Source organism: Podarcis melisellensis (assembly GCF_964234715.1).
Source record: "Podarcis melisellensis genome assembly, chromosome: 8".
NCBI lineage: Eukaryota > Metazoa > Chordata > Lepidosauria > Squamata > Lacertidae > Podarcis > Podarcis melisellensis.
Genome location: NC_138540.1, coordinates 40,978,848 through 40,995,594, shown reverse-complemented (window position 1 = coordinate 40,995,594; position 16,747 = coordinate 40,978,848). Strand labels below are relative to the sequence as shown.

Sequence of the window (16,747 nt, the reverse complement as noted above, 5' to 3'; positions counted from 1 at the left end):
AAAGTAAGCTCATTGGTCAAGGCTTATAGTACAACACCTAGTTTTTGTGCTTATTACTATTATCACTACATTGCAGAGTGGTGACACTTGAGAGCAGGCAGGGATTTGCCCAGGGCCCCCTGACAATTCTTGCCTGCAGTGAGATTTGCTTTGGGGACTTGCCAGCTTATAGTCTCAGCCCTCTGCATCACACTTAGTGCCAACTTGCTTTATTTTGTATCTTTGTGATTCCAGAGAGGAATTTGACCAAGAGGAGAAAGCCAAGTTCGGAGAACTCTGCAGTGGGGAGAATGCAAAAGGCAGGGAATGGTTTGCCAGATACGTTAGTGCTCAGGTAAGGAGATGTTCAGGACGCAACTCTGGCTGGTGTGGATTGTGCGCTCTTGAGGCCCTTTGCTTTTTGTGCTTGCGTGTGCCTCTTGACACCTGTTCACACATTCAAAATAGTGGGCCCTATTCCTAGTGGAATGCACAGGGCATTCCAGGCCATTTCAGAGTCACCTTTTGCTTTATTGCATTGCTGTATTCCTACATGGAAGAGTCTCATCTGCTCACCTCTGCATACCATCATTTTAAAAACCCTGCATAGGGTGAAACGTTTCCCAGGTCAAACAGAAGCCGGATTTGCACAGCTTCCTGATTGGCTAGACCTTATATCAGTAGCAAAGCTACCTCCTCCCTTCTCAGAGCAAGGCTATGCCACCAGGCTGATTGGCCAGCTCTGGTCTTAGTTGCAAAGCCACCTTCTGAGAACAGCTTTCGAACCATGACAAGCACTCAGAGGGAAGAAAAAATGGAAAGCAAAGCAGATGGCCTGCCTTAAAGCTTAGGCTGGAGACGGCTGTTGATCCAGGGGCTGTATGTGCAACAACAGAGGAGCAGAGCTGTTTCCTCCGCAGCCAAAAAAAAAGTAGAACGGCAGCCCTACATCTGTTTCTAGGTACATCTGTACCCAGCCTTAACACTGTTGGCTTTCCCTGTTTCCTCACAGCGCTGCAATTCCAAGTGTGTCTCGGAGCAGACTTTCTATCGACTGGTGCAGTCCTTTGCTGTGGTCCTCTTTGAGTGAGTAACAGCAGGCGTCGGCATGGAGGCTACAGGGTCTTCAGCCTTTACAGCAGGGGGTGGGGAAGTGAATCCAGCTGGCGGGTGGGATTCTTCCTTCCTCCACCTCTCCCCGCAGGCCATCTTGGACAGTTGGGTGGGGCTGATGAGAGGTGTAGCTCAAAACATCTGGAGGGCATCATGGTGGTGATGGTTGCTTTAACCACTGCACCACTTGGGCAACTGGAGATGAATTGCACATGGCTCTGATCCATGCAGCTCTCCCAAAAAGCCATGCATGGCTGTTCGTCAGTGCTGGCAGCGAAGGCTGGTCCATGTACACCACCTTGAGATGCTTGGAAGATAGAGATGATATATAAATGAAATGAATAAATATTAGGGAGAAGGGGCACTGCCCCACTGAATTCCGTCTGCCCTCAGCCAGCATCTATTGGCCTGCCTTCCTGTTTACAGTATATCCAGGGGGTGGCCCTGGTAGTCTGCTTCCTCCTCCTTAGTCTCGGTGTTGCCCTTGTAGAACGCAGCACGGAAGAGAATGGGGAAAAACTGGAATTAGTTGGCTCTGCCCACCGTTGGACTCCCTGCATTCAGCCCCATGGACACTAATCACCACTGAGTGTTACTCTGTTTCTTCTTCATATTTCAGCAACTTTATTCTTTCCTTTTTTTCAGGTGTTACCAGATGGATGATTTCAGCCCTGCTAAGAACCTGATGACCATGTGCTTTACTTATTACTATATTGGTAAGGAGCAGTTCCTTCTTGCTGAAAGTTCTCTGTGGAGTGAGAAAATGTGCTGGGGCAATTTGTTCATCTTCAGCAAAGGAGCAAGCGTATCTTGCAAGAAGCATCTCTATAGGAATAGCATCCTGGGAGTCATTTGTGAGAACCTCGGAATAATGAACTAATCCTTTGCATTTGACCCGCCATTGCACCCAATGTGTTTTGACTACACACAGTTTTGGCTTTGGGCACAATCCCCAGAACGTAATGCCTGCATAAGTTGCAGGCTTACTATGAGGTTTCAGAAATAGATGAGAGCCAGGAAGCATAATGATTTTTAGCTTCTTGTTGGTTGCTTCCATGTTACCAACCCTGTGTCCTGGTTTTCGACATCCATTTTTAAGTGTGACACTAATCACTGAGGGCTAGTATCTTGCTTTTTAGTTAAAAAGCAAAAACTTAGGGTGGGAGAAAGAGAACAAACCAGTCTCTCTTGAGCATTGATCTTTAGGAGGAGTGGTGGTCCTTTAAGTCAGGGGTGGGGACCACTTTTTTTAGCTTAAGGGCCACATTCACTTATGAGCAACCTTAAGGGGGCCCTATGCCAGAAGTGTGGGGGGCCAGAGGCTAAAGTGGGTGGAGCATCAGGTATGATTCTTACCTTGCTGCATTGAAAAGTCTGAGGTCTCTGCATAAACCCAAACACCTGTATTCCATCTGGGCAAGCAATGGACATTGTTACAATTCAAGAACACATTCCAGTCAGGAAAATGCTCTTGAGGAGAGCCCGGAGCAGGGCCCGGGAGCGGTGAGTTCTGAGGGCCAGATCAAGAGGGCTGGAGGGCCACATTCGACCCGCGGGCCTCAGGTCCCCTGCCTTACTCCCTCTGTTTCTCTTTCCCGCTCCCTGGTTGCATTTTGGTAGGTAAGCCCCAAGCGCTGCCCATCGAGTCCAAGGAGAAGCCCACTGGCAGCATTGACTCCTACCTGAAGTCCGCAAACAGCTGGCTGGCCGAGAAGAAGGACATTGCGGAGCGGCTCCTGAAGAATACATCGGCGAAGACGGAGAACGTGAAAGGCTTCTTTGGGAGCTTTGAAAGCAAGCTAAAGGGGCCAGGGCCCAAAAAAGCTGAGTGAGTCCAGTTGAGACCATTCACAGCACCTTTAGTGGAAGCACAACACCAGTCCTGGCTTAAGTACCCCTGAGCCCCACCACCTCTGCTCTACTGAAGATAAACTTGCTTATATGCCGCTATCGGTCTTGGTCGTCCCAGGAACATAGGAAGCTGCCTTGTGCCAAATTGGCAGTGGCTGTCCAGGATTTTAGACTGCAGCATTTGTGTGTCTCCCCTAGCCCTACCTGGAGAGGCTGGGGATTAAACCTGGGACCTTGTGCACGCAGAGCAGTTGCTCTGCCACTGAGCTACGGCCCTTTCCTGCTTTATTAATTAACTGGTTGATTTAAAGTCACCCACCCCCTTTTAGGGCAAGGCTTGCATAGCAGGCTAACTCATCTTCATCTGTGTAGTAGTGAGACTATACTTCTAAGCAATTCATAGAACAAACTACTTGCAGTGCTTCCAACTCCCCCCCCCCCCAAATGATGTTACGTTTAACCGAATAGTACCTGTGTGTTTGCTTCTAGGGATGATGAAGGCAAACCAAGAGAGAGAATCCACAAATCAGGTAAGCAGTTATAATAATAGGTCTATGCTGTTGTTGTTTAAAAATCTGTTTATAATGCTCATAGAAAACAGGTGTTTCAGGTTCTGGAGAGCTGGGATACCTGGCAGGAATCTAAGGCACTGTCTGGTCTTTATCTGAAGATTGTGTATATGTGTATGCACAAATTGACACCCCCCCCTAAATATCAAATATCTCCCCTTTGCAGTTTCCCTCTACAGTCCTGAGGAGGAGGAAGAAAAAACAGGAGAGAAGATCTACCTGTACATGCACCTGAAGCAACAGCCCATCTGGTAAGAGCAAGTGGAGGCTGGTTCAATAGGATAACTGGGACACTGCCCCACCAACCTCAGCCTGTCCTCAGCCAACCCCCACCTGCCTGCCTTCTTACTTACAGCCAACCTGGTGCAGCCTGTCAGCTCCCCCATTTGTTAGTCTCAGTCAGGGATGCTAACCTGAATAAAATATTGGGTAAGCCCCACCCCACATAATCAAAAGATGTGGTGCATGCACACCATTTGAGTAGCAATGCCCATGAATTTTTTTGGGAGGGCCAGCATCCTCAAATATTTTATGGGGGGCAAAGGGACCTCAATCCCTAGGAGTTGTAGAACCCAGCAGGGAGGAGGAGGATGGGGCCTAAACTAGAATGAGTTGTCTCTGCCTTTCACTGGCTCTGGTGCCACCTACTGTTGGCCTCCCTGCCTTCCGCCTCACCTGTCTCAGTGAGCACCAGCCACCACTGGTATAACCTTATTATCCTGAGCCAGCTGCACTCCTGAACAGGGCATTGAAGCAGGGGAGCCATCTAGCGGGCCCAGCCACAGCCCTCTCTGGCAGAAACCACCCCATTCCTTCCCACTTCGTAGCCACATTCACAAAAACATTCCCTGCAGTTGATACAGCCTCAACACACGGACGCACATCATTTCCTCCCCTGTTCCCTAGGCATACCCTGAGGTTTTGGAATGCGGCTTTCTTCGACGCAGTTCACTGTGAGAGGCGGAAACGGTCTCCCACCACTAGGTAGGACATCACAGCTTCTTCTTCTTTCTTTTTTTTTTTCACAGGAGAAAGGAAGTGGGGGACACGAGGGGTGGAGGAGAATAGGTCATAGTGCTGAAAAGGACTGCCTTTTTTGGTACACAAATGGTTTATTTTTCTGCTGTTCTCCCACTTGTCAAGCAGGCCAATGGAGCTTTTTAGGTTCTGCTAATTTGATGCAGGATTGGGTTTATATTCTGTAGGGAGGAAGCTTTTCTTCCCCGGCCCTTGGAACTCATCCCCAGGGTTTTAGAGAAGCAGAAACCACCCAGCAAATGCAGTTTGATAACAACATCCAAGGGGGAGTCTGCTAGGCAAGAGCTTAAGGAAAGGACAGAGTACTCCCTTTCTCCCCTTCCTGCTCTCATGTTGCTTTGTTGGGTTGGGGAGGTTGAAAACAACTAATTTCTCTCTTTCTCTTTCTTGACGTCTTTAATCTTTTCTTTTCTTTTTCTGGTCAATTCTTTCACACTTCCTCTCTCTCTCCATCCATACTTCTTGCATGATCTTAACATGTAACCTTCTGTTGACCCTTTCTGCTGCCACTCCAGAGGGAATGCTGGAGAGGAAGAGGAAACGAGGTGTGTCTGTCCGCATTTCCTTTCTTACCTTTTTATGCCAAAGGCTCATTTGGGGTCCAAAACTTGCCACCGTGGTTGCACAGTATTCAGCCCAGTGCTGCAAATCCCACTAGTGTACCCTTCCCCAACCTGGTGCCCTCCAAGATATTGTTGGACTCTTGCTTTCATCCTCCTTCACCATTGACCATCCCTGCTGGGCTTGCTGGGAGTTACAGTTCAGACACATCTGGAGGGCCACAGGTTGGGGAAAGCCTGCTTTCCAAGGTATATCTCAAAGCACATCAAAACGGTTTTGAAAGAAGTGTTCCTTGTTCGTTTCAGTGCCTGCAACAGCAGGACAAAATCTAATATGGATGCTGAACCGATTCAGAAGCAGTGGGAGCCTACCACAAACCACTTTTTGAGTCTCTTAAAAAAAATAAATCAGTCTCCGTTCTGTCTCCCAGCCAGAGTTTGCCACGCTGCCAATATCTTATACATTACTTGATTATGATGCACAGCTTCTGTATCAATGCCGTATAAAGCAGCTTGAGAAAAGCCTCTGGGCACGGTGAACTGCTTAAGTGAGTCTGTTTTTCTCTCGCCATTTTCTGTGTCAGCAGCTGTGGTAAGTTTTTGGACACAGGGGCCCCTTCCAGTCTCTGAGGAGTTCTAGATGTAAACGTTCTACTTTGACCTTCCCCCTTGCTTTGATTTCCTCCTTCTTTCGATGCCTCTGTGGAATGCTGTTGCTGCTTCTCTTTACTTCCCTGTCCATTCCTCTTTGACCATCTGGATTTAAATATCTGCTTTCTGTGTTGTTTCTGCCCCTCTCTCATTTGTTACTGTCGTGCTTAATTTTGCCCGTTTCATACCATACCAGTTGGTGGTTTTTTGTGCAGAGCCTGATTGAGATGGGGGTGGTGGTTTGCTTTACATGCATCTGGAGCAGCTGTTCCAAATGGTAAATGGTCACGGTGCATATGCACACTTGCCATGGTCTCAGAGAACAGTGCCACTGGATTTGTTCTTGATGCGGACCTCTTGGGTGCCTCCAGGCTGTCCCTGTTTTGGGGAACCTACAGCCTTCCAGATGTTGCTGAACAACGACTCCCATCAGCCCCAGCAAGAGTGGCCAGTTGGAGTTCAGAAACATTTGGAAGGCCAAAGGGTCCTTAGACATGCCCTAGCATGACAAATCCTCTTTAAAAAAACAATTAAAAGGAAGACATGTAAACACCCTGCAAGCAAATTAGGACAAATGCTCAGTCAATGGGTCATCTGAAATTGGTCCTTGAACTGTTGGCCTGAGAAATGACAGGCAGGTATTTCTCCTGTGCACCTCTGCCTCGCTCTGGCAAACAATCTTGGGAAGTGCAAGGTGAAGGAGCAACCAAAGAAGCCACTGTGCCCTGAAAGACCCCTGTGAGTCAGCTGATACTCCTTGACCCCTGTGAATGGATGACCAGCTAGGAGACTTGCCTTGGCTAAGCCAAAGAATGTCCTCTGCATTTGCCTTGCCTCAACTTTGACCCTTGGCACGTCTGTTTCCTTTGAGGATTGATTCAGGGATACACTCTTGAATTGCCTGCCAAGAAATCCCTCTGCCACTCTGTCTTCATATCCAGCATGGCTCCACATTTTTAATTTCTCTTGTTTTCCTTTTATTTGCTGCTGCTGCTGCTGCTGCTTCTCCTCCCATTGACTTCCTTCTTCCTGTATTTCCCTGCCTCCCCTTTTCCTCCTCTTGACATATGGTCGGCTTCAGCCAACATCCTATTTTCCCTAAAAGGACAAGCATCTAAGGGCTGATACGTGGTGAAATCAAGTGGCAGAATCCTTCTTACACTGCGCCCTTGTCAGGTGGGGGAGATGATGTTTTCTAACACTTCCCTGCTCAAAAAGAATCCCTGCATTTAGAATGCGATTCTAGACCAGAATAGGCTTGATGGACTAGTTTTCTCCAGACCACTTTTTATTTTTATGTTTTGATTGGGGGTGTTAAGAAATGCCACTCCTTCCCCCCCCCAACACCCCCCAAAAGGTTTACCATGTGATTTTGCTGAAAATGTAGCTCAACTTTCAGCATCCCCCATTCTTGATCACTCTTAGTGACCATAGGGTTCAGTGAGAATTTTTGCATTAACCTGGAGGCATGCATTCCCTTGATTCTTTTTAAGGATGCATAAGTGGAAATCTAGAATGAAAGGTCAGCAGTTACATAAGAAAGGTTGCCATGTTTGAAACTCCCACATTAGCTGTGCACCCAGAGCTTAAGGAGCCGTGTTGGTTTAAGTGTGCATGAATAGACCTACTAGAACCAAACCAGCAGGAAACTTTCATTTAGGGAGAGACATGCAAGAGAGCCAGTGTGGCATATTGGTTAGCATGTTGGACTATCACCTGGGGTACCAGGGTTCAAATCCCCACTCGGCCATGAAGCCTGCTAGGTGACCTTCAGACAGTCACTGCTTTGCAGCCTTAAGGGTGAGATATAAATGCAATAAAAGCAAATAAATTAAGGACACATAGAGTTCTGACTGCTACATCTCCAGCACTTCCTTAGCTTATTATACATTGTAGAGGCTGGGAAGCAGATAATTGCAAAGTTAAGAACCCTCTGTTATTGCATTGTTGGAAAGTTCACCAAACAGTGCGCCCATGTTAAGGAAAATTGCTTGCTTTGTGAATATAATGAAATTGGCTCAGAACACCTTAGTTTTGTGTTGTGTGGCTGTTCCATGTTTCTCTGCCTCTAAACAATTTTATTCTTGTCTGAAAATGGTATACCAGTGTGGCGGAATTTAAGCCTGGGTTACCTTTTTCTGAATCCAGTCCTTGCTCTGCTCCTGTTTTGCGGCCTTTGATGCTTTTTCAAAGCCTCAGTTGCCTCCTCTGTGAAATGGGGTTGGGATAGTCTGCCTTGTAGGTCAGTAATGAACAGTAACCCATAAGAAGGGTGCAAAACTTAGATGATAGCTCGATTTTTTGGTCAGGTTATTAGAAATACAGGTGGCGTTTGAACAGGTTTTAGGAAAACATTCAGGTTTTACATGTTTACCTTCTGACCCCCGCCCATTTCACATCCCTTGCTATATGTTTGCCTACCTCCTTTGGAGATACTGACCAAATTGAATGTAGATTCTAAGGTTGGATGTAAAGTGGCAATGATGGTCACAGATTTAACGACCAAGAGAAAGGCGTGCATTTGGAGATTTTAGGTTGTATCCAAGTACATTCTACTAAGAGTAGACCCATTGAAATTGATTAAGTTAGTCATGTCCATCAATTTCAGTGGATCTACACTGGCCTCTTAAGTGAGATGGGCGCACAACCCCAGAGTCTGTCAAGACTGGCCCGTACGGGCAGGGGTACCTTTACCTTTACCTTTTACACCGTGTAAGATGGATGTTACATACAACCCTTTGGAAGAAGAAGAACCTAAATGAAACAGAGATGTAAGCACATAAGCAAAATGGAAACTTCAGAATGATTCCAGCTTTGGCCCAGCTTCCGTGATAAAAGCTGCTCTAATATATAATCTGAAGTTGGCAACAGGCAGCCCATATAACAAAACTGGCATACCAACATCTGGCACATGGCCCACACCTTCACTTCATCACACTAACCAATATGGAACAGGGAGTGCGTCAAGAGCGTGTTACTGACATTCCCTGCATCCTTCCCTGCTCCCATCAATCCCTAAGGTTTTGGCAGGTTGTGTGTGTGTGTGTGTGTGTTCATTTTCCTGGTTTCAGGATCTGTCCATATGTTTGCAGGGAGAAATGGTGTCACATGACCCAAGAGGAGCGAGACGATAGTCTGCGGTTTAATGAGAATATCACCTTTGGACAGTTGGGGTAAGCAGAATGAAACTGGCCTGCTTCTGCAAAAGAGCTTCTGTTTGTCTGTCTGTCTGTTTGTTTGTTTGTTTGCCTTCCTCCCAAAGGAGATCAGAGCAACAAACAATACGATAAAAGCTTTTACTACTTACTATGCTTAAAATAAAAATGTAAATTACAATGGTGATCACAATAGATGATCTTTAGAAATCTATACTGCATGATGCACGAGAGAGAAAGAATTTTGTATAACATATCAATTACATTTATTTATATCCAGTAATTTGCAACCTCTTCACCTGTGAGTCCTAGGGCAGGATTTATAGAAACCTTCAAAGCATAATTAGCAGTCCTGGAAAACTCTATCATACAAACAAGGAAGCAGCAATACAAACCACAAGCCTAATGTGTGGATATCTGGATGGTGGGGGGAGGCAGGGAAGGAGCCATGCAGCTTTTGCAGGGGAGGGGGGCAGCACACCTCCACAGCTGCTTTTCGCTTGTGATGGCCCTACCTGCATACAAAGTGTGCATGAAGGGGGCTTCAGTATTGTTGTTGTTGTTGTTGTTTTAAAAGGAATAGGCAGCTTATGCCCAAAGAAACTTAGCAGACACGTAGGAAGCTGCTTCATACAAAGTGAGGCTATTTATCCATCAAGTCTCTGATTGGCAGCCACAGCTCTGCAGGGGCCTCAGAGAGAGAGTCTTTTCCATCACCTTCTGTGACCTGAACTTTGTAACTGGAGATGCTGCCAGGAATTGCAACAGGGACCTTCTGTGGACAAAGCATGTGTCCTAACAAAAGGCCATACCCCTTTCTCCCCCACCCCATTTCCTCTCCCTGCTGCAGTACTTTCACTCACAACATGTTGGCTTTTGGGCTGAACAAGAAGCTTTGCAACGACTTCTTGAAGAAGCAGGCAGTGATTGGCAACCTGGATGAAGGTAGGACTATGGGTGTGAAATTGCTGGTGGGATTCCTTCTGCAAGGATCACCTCCCAGGGGTCAAATGGGTCGTGGTGGAAGAAAATGAGAGCAACTCCAAGTTCAGGCCACTTGCTCTGCCTTAGACTTGAGCAGGGTGGGGGTTGCGGGGAGAAGATGACCTAGAAGGGCTGCAAAATGCGAGGGATTCTTTGCAAAACAGAAACAGGCTATAGACGTCAACCCAAAACATCAATTTGCAAATAACACAGAAATGAACTGTAAATTTGTGCTACATTTCCAGAAGTAGCTTTTACATTGTGTGAAAGCTAAAATATAACATAGAAATTAACAAACAAGGGAAATGCTGGAAAAACGGAATAAGCTGCCTTGTGAATGCTACCTGAATCACACCCTCATTGTTATTTGCTTCAGTTGCACATGGGTCTTAAACCCACAAGGAAAATGAAGAGTGTATCCTTCTTGGGGATGCTCTGGAAAAAGATGTTTGCATATAGTTGTTTGTCTTTTGTATTTTGATTATATGCTGAGCCAATTTTGCATACATGTATGTGTGTTTATCTGTGGGTGTATATTGCATAATTTGTTTCTCTTGCTTACAGAGCAGTACAAGCTGCTTAGCGATCACATCGAACAAATGGCTGCAGAATAGCACCGCGACCTGCCTCCTGCATTCAGGAACTAATAGAGAAGAAGCCAGTGGGGATGCAAGGGTGGAAAAAAGCCTGTCTCTGAGACTACCTGCAACATAAAAGATGGGCTTTTCTAAAAAGCAAAAACTATACCCAACTGACACTGCGTTAAACCTGCATGATCGTCTTCTAACCACGTAGAGCTGCATCGCGCAGCCCGTTATAGACGTAGGAGCTCAGCAATCAAAGCTGCCCGCCCTCTTCTGCTGCCACCTCCCCATATGCCTTTTTCACCCGGACTGTGACTGAATGGAGACCTCTTGGGGGAATCTTCTGGGTATGAGGCAGAGTGCAAGTCAGCACGGGAGAGTCTAGCGTGCTCGTAAAGGAGGAAGACTGAGCTTTGGGGATAGCCTCTCCCCTCTCTGCTTTCTGCTGATGAATTTTTTCTTTTAGCATCAAAAGTTTACAGAGCATAAAGGTGTGTGCGTGTGCAAGGGATGCAGAAAGGGGTGGGTGGGAGGGACAATAGACACCCTAGTTCCAATTATTACTCTAAAAGACCCCTAAAGTGAATACCAGGAGTTCTGTAGGCCGGGAGGCCAGATGCAAACCTTCCTGATGGGGGTTGTATTTAAGAAGATGGGTAGAAAATGGGTGGTTGGGTCAGTGATTCTGTGTTAGGCTGGAGCAGAAGGCCTAGATCCCCACCACCTTTACAGTTTTTACAAGTTCTTTCCTGCAGTATCTTTTGATGCAGGTTGCTCTGATCCAGCAAGGAATGTTTTGCTAGGTGTTTTCTGTTTGCCTGGTAGCTGCTCCATTTGAAAGCAATTGAATGTTGCGTTCTGAGGCCAAAGGAAAGGACTGGACCCTGATAAAAATAATACACGAGGCTTGACCGGCAAGGGAAAGCAATTTGAAAGCCCACTACTTTCAAATGGTCTGATAGATCTGCTTTCCTGAATGGTCAAGGGGAGAGAACATCCTGGTGTACGCAGCAACATATCCGGCTGGGCTTTGAGCGTGATCCTTTTGGAGTCTAGGTGTGATCAAAGCGAAGCCCACAGCAGGAAGTTGCCAATGCAATGCAGACTCTCTCCAGCTGCTCAAGTTTTTGTTAAATGAAAGATTATCAGCAGAGGTGGTAAATCTTCAGGGTAGCAAGCCTCTTCAGCTTCTGATTTTGAGAAGATTGCTCGGAGCCAGCTGTTGCAGCGTTTATGGAACTCCAACAACCTGTTCGCCATTTTTTAAAACAACACCAACCATGAGTCAATGTCTTTGTGTGATTCTTGCCAGTGGTGTGGTCTTGGGGGTTGTGATTCTGTATCTCACCAAAGTATCTGGGTTGCGACGATTGTTCAGAGGATTCAGTGAGTTGCATTTTCAGTACTTGACCAACGTTCACAAGGCTACTTTGACACCAGTTTGTGGTGTTGAATGAGCCCAGATGTGGCTAGGTTGTGTGAACATGCCATCGGATGCACTCTTCCACTATTTTCAAAGAGCCAGCTATGGGCACTGGTGCACCGAAGTCTAAGAATCCTGAGCTAACAGTAGCTTATTATTCCTTGGTAAACCTGTTGTTTCTATATGGCTATTGGGGTGCATCCACATCACTCACTTGTAAATCATTTCTGCTCTTTTGTCTTACACTGAAGAAGTTTGGAAATTGTAGGTCTATTGAGAGAGTTTAGTCTTTTCTCTTACGAGACCTCTACCACCTTTTACAGGACTACAGTTCTGTATTGGTTTACGCTTCTGGTGTCAATGCATCCTCGGTTGCCTTGTTGAAAATCGCAGTACATTGCTTCGGTGTTTTCCAGCAGCTAAAAGTCACTTAACTTCTGCAGATTTGGTTTTCCCTGCAGTTTCCTTTGAGTCCAGGAGAGGGTGCCAGGGAGCAGGTTTTGGGATAGATTTCTTTCTTTTTCCTGTTTCTTTTTGTTTCATTCTTTGCCATTTGCTTGATTCTGGTTAGTAGGTGTGATTGAATCAATGAGCTTTGATTAGCCAGAGTGAGTTTCTGCAAAGAATAAATGAAAACCGATACAGGGATCTTGCCCCACCGCATTTCCAGTGGCTAACCACCCCCTGCTGCAGCAGGTTCTGAAGCAAAACTGTTTGTCACACCTTGAAGTTATGAGAGAAGCAGCTTCTCAAAATTTCTCCCCATTGTGCTGTTGTTGAAGGCACATGAGCACCTTTCCAGGATAAGCACCAGCCGTTCTAGATTTGACAAAGAAGGGAAAATCCCTTCGTCCCCATCTCAGGACCTTTACGAGAACTTGTCAGGAACTTCTCCCTAGAAAAGCCATTCTGCAAGAGAATAAGATTATTGCTGCCTCTCAGGGAGCCACCTTTTTCCTGTTGCAAAGCAATGTTTATTTAATTCTCACATCTTAGCTGGTCATATTTTTGCATAACATGCAGCCCTTTTGGGTTGAGTGAGCTTTAAAGTGACTAGGTGTCCTCAGACCCTTAATGTGTTCCAGAGTCAGGTGCAAATATTTTATCTAAGCCTTGGCATCTCTCCACTTCAGGTTCTGAGACTCTCAAGTCTATCCCTGTCAGCCTTTTGTTGGACTACAACTCCCATCAGCCCCAGCCAGTACTTCCAACATTCAGAGATGTTGGGTGTTGTAGTCCAGCAATATCCGGAGGGCTTTATGTTGGGGGAAGGCTGGGTTGGCCTTAGACCAGGGACATCTGAGTTCAAATCCCCACTCAAAGCTTATTGGGCGGGTTACTTGATCTCCCTTGGAGGCCACCCCATCATTCCAAGGCAATCATGGGAATTTCTGAGGCAGGGCAGAGTTGACATTTGGGGAGGGGAGGTGGTACCCCCTGAAAGAGGCTCAGTTTGGCCTAGGAACTATCACTTGCTAACCACCAGAGTGTGCCAACTCTGTGCCATGTGAAAGTAACTGCCTGTAGTTCTTTTTCAATGTCATCCCCAAAGCCAAGGTTAGCCAGCATGACATACCCTGATGTTTTGGACTTAAATACTCATCATCTTCTGCCATTGGCCATGTTGCCAGGGGCTGATGGGAGTTGTAGTTCCATGCTGGCTACCCTTGATGGAACCTTAAAGGGCAGATACAGAACTTCGAGGATGGCATATGAAATGTAGCTGTATAACCACTCCGTGTGTACCTTTCTTAACACTGCAGTTTATTATGTCTGCAGTGTAATCTTTCCCACCAAACATGAGATTTAAAAGATTTGACACCCAAGAAAGGAAAATATACTCTCTTCTTCCTTTTGGATTGTGGTGTTTTCTAACTCGCAGCATTGAAAAGAAGAAAGCGGCGTTTGGCAGAGAGTACAACATTTTCTGTGGTCCACCTCCTGCCTCTTCTGCTGCCATCTGGCCCATGATGCAACCAGCATTTTTGGGTTCCAAACAAGGCTTTTGATGCCAGTGCCTAATGGGATGGACTATGCTTTGACCCTGCACTTGCTATATCTCAGATGGGCCTTCTCTAATGCAATGGTATTTGAAGGCATCCAGTAAGTGATACATGACCTTAATTTAGCAAATACCACATTATCACATTCCAACTGCATTCGGTCCTTTTGCCATATCATCCTAAGTAACTTTGGTGTTTTGTTTTTTTTTAAAAAATGTAGGCTTCAAAGCTAAAAATGCACCTTGATAACGGGTAGCCAACATGATGCTTTGCAAATGTTGGACTCCAGCTCTCATCCATGTCAGCTGTCACCATGGCAAGTGGTCCAGAATTATGGGAGTTGCAGCCCAACACCTGCAGGGCTCCTCAGTGGCTACGTCTGCTGTATACTCATTCTGCCACATCTTTGTTTTTGAATGTATTGATCCAGTGAGTAAAGATTCCCACATCTGGAAGGGCCTCTGCTGACTTGAATGTCCACAATGCCTGCGGAGAGGCTGTTTCCTCCTCCTCCTCCTCCTCCTTTTGCTTGTTGAGGTTTTCCTCTGTTTTGCCTATGGTGAAAAGTTGGTGTGGATCTTCCACCACAAGCTGGCTTCTGATTGGTGGATACAGTTGAAAGCATTCGAGAAGCATGTTGAGCAATAACATTCCAGGTGTGGCTGCCTGTTGCTTCACCTTGGTTGCTTCCCAATGAGCAAAACCCCGCAGTAGTGTAATTTTCTCCCTTTGCAGATAGGACAAGTGAGAATCGACTCTCTTGGACAATCGGCCTGTGTTTTACGGTGGCTTTTGCCTGGGTTTCTTCTTGACTCCTAAACGGACGTTAAGGCCACATTGAGGGAAACACTATTCATCTGCCCACCTAGTGAAGACTGCAGAACCATGTTAATCTTTTTCTATGCATATCGTCATGTGGCATTTATACTTCAACCCTTCAGGGCTCTTGTACAAAAGTGCTACTGTGAATCTTAGACCCCAACCCCACCCACCCGCATTATGCTGTTGAATTTGGACGCTGTGGATGTAGGGGAGAGAAGCACCGAGCTAAATGGAAACTGGAACCACAACCTTTGTTCCAAGGTGGGTAACTGGTGTGAACGCTGTGAATATGAAGCTGGGGCATTTCCTGCATGGACCACCAGATTAGAGATGATAGCTGAGTCAAAACAGCTTTTGCTGTTATGGAAGTGAAGGGATAGGGCTTGAGGGTTTTTTCCATTGTACTTCCAATGAGAAGTGATTTTATTGTCTGGCATTGAAAGAGGGACATCTCAGCAACAACAGACCTGTTGTCCTTTTCCTGCTGCTGAAGTTTCGTTAATAACGTGTAACTCCAAGGGGGGTGCCTTTCCTCCCTTTGTATGTCTCTTGCCTTGTCCGCTCCCACCCCGAGTACAGCTCTGATTCTCATCCAACGCTAGAAATATCTAGCTGTGTAGGCTCTTTTTGTTAAGCAATCTCTAGAAGCCTCATATAATATCGATGTAAGCAGACCATTTCAGTGTCTCATTTCCATATATCTAATTGTGAGATTCATTGGGAGTTCAAAATTCTGTATTTGACTTGACATATATATAGATACATATATATATGATGAGATATATTCACCCAAGTTCTCTTGTTTTGTATACAAAGTGCTGCCATGTTCTGATGTGTTGGGTGCAACTGTTGTACTGACTACATGTTGTACTGCGATTGTGCAATTTAGTATCCTTTGTGGAATACTGTTGTTTTTAAACTCATGTATTGAAAGCATTTCAAGTCCTGGTTATGAATGGATTGGGGAAGTGAAATAAAACTTGTTGGTTTTTTTTAAAACCCCTACACTGAATTCTGTCTTTTTCATAACCAGCACATGCATTTTATTCCAGATCTATTTCGGCTTGCTGGGGAAGGAGGAATAGGTCAATTTCACTTCTCTCTGTCTTTCATTTCTTCAGTCTTAAATTCAATTTACACCATTTCTGTCCTCAGTTTGCAATTTAAAAAAAAAAATCACACACAAATTTTGCATTTTCATGTCTGTTTCTCCCGATACACACATTTCTTTACACGGTTTTACCTAATCTGTACATTTCCCCAGTGGCGTAGCGTGGGTTGTCAGCACCCGGGGCAAGGCAAGTAATTTGCACCCCCTAACCCGTGGATTTGCGCCCCCTAACCCATGGATTTGCGCCCCCTAACCCTAACCCCCAGATGTTGCGCCCGGTGCGGCCGGCCCCCCCTGCACCCCCCACGCTACGCCACTGCATTTCCCCAAGCAATTCCCTCTTGTGTAATGCTGCTTTGTACGCTATCTCTGCTAGTATATGCATTTCCCCATAATATACCATACATACTTTTTCTTTTTTTGTGGGAGAACTGCATCATAAAATTCAAAGATGTGTGTTTCAAAGGACAGTTGTGTTTTGGTGTGCATTTTGGTTTGGGAAATGTGAGGCAGGTAAGTTCACATTAAAATATGAACAATTGGATTTCTTTTCACTCTCTTAAGAATCTCCTCTTTTGTAGAAAAGGGGTGTGTGTTTTATTATGACCTAATTGGGGGTGGCATTAGTACCTTCTACAGGAGCTGCATCTAGCTGAGGGCTTCTATCACACTAGCCAAAATCACACACACACACACACACACACATACATACACACACCCCCAATTATGTTTGGACTCCGTAACTCCCATCAGCATCAACCAACATGACCGATCTGCTGCGAATCACCCAGAGATCTACCAGTATATCCTGATCTAATTTCTGCCCTACCATGACCTAATTGACATAATAACCAGGTGGAGTGGCCACTGAACAAGAAAGGATCTAGGAGAAGAGGTGCCAAAT

At 45.8% G+C, this 16,747-nt stretch overlaps 1 protein-coding gene across 4 annotated transcripts in view; it reads left to right on the top strand.

Moving 5' to 3' along the window:
• KIAA0513 overlaps positions 1-14,115 on the top strand; it is a 47,189-nt gene extending 33,074 nt beyond the window's left edge. For 3 of the 4 annotated variants that reach the window (XM_081921801.1, XM_081921802.1, XM_081921803.1), the window contains exons 3-13: positions 235-334; positions 992-1,065; positions 1,738-1,808; positions 2,713-2,920; positions 3,433-3,473; positions 3,679-3,763; positions 4,419-4,496; positions 5,066-5,095; positions 8,854-8,934; positions 9,767-9,861; positions 10,465-14,115. In XM_081921801.1, the coding sequence (XP_081777927.1) occupies positions 235-334; positions 992-1,065; positions 1,738-1,808; positions 2,713-2,920; positions 3,433-3,473; positions 3,679-3,763; positions 4,419-4,496; positions 5,066-5,095; positions 8,854-8,934; positions 9,767-9,861; positions 10,465-10,514 (913 nt within the window). In that variant the 3' untranslated portion in view covers positions 10,515-14,115. The remainder of the gene's footprint in view (positions 1-234; positions 335-991; positions 1,066-1,737; positions 1,809-2,712; positions 2,921-3,432; positions 3,474-3,678; positions 3,764-4,418; positions 4,497-5,065; positions 5,096-8,853; positions 8,935-9,766; positions 9,862-10,464) is intronic. The other variant, XM_081921804.1, reaches the window with a different exon arrangement.
• The last annotated feature ends 2,632 nt before the right edge of the window (positions 14,116-16,747 follow it).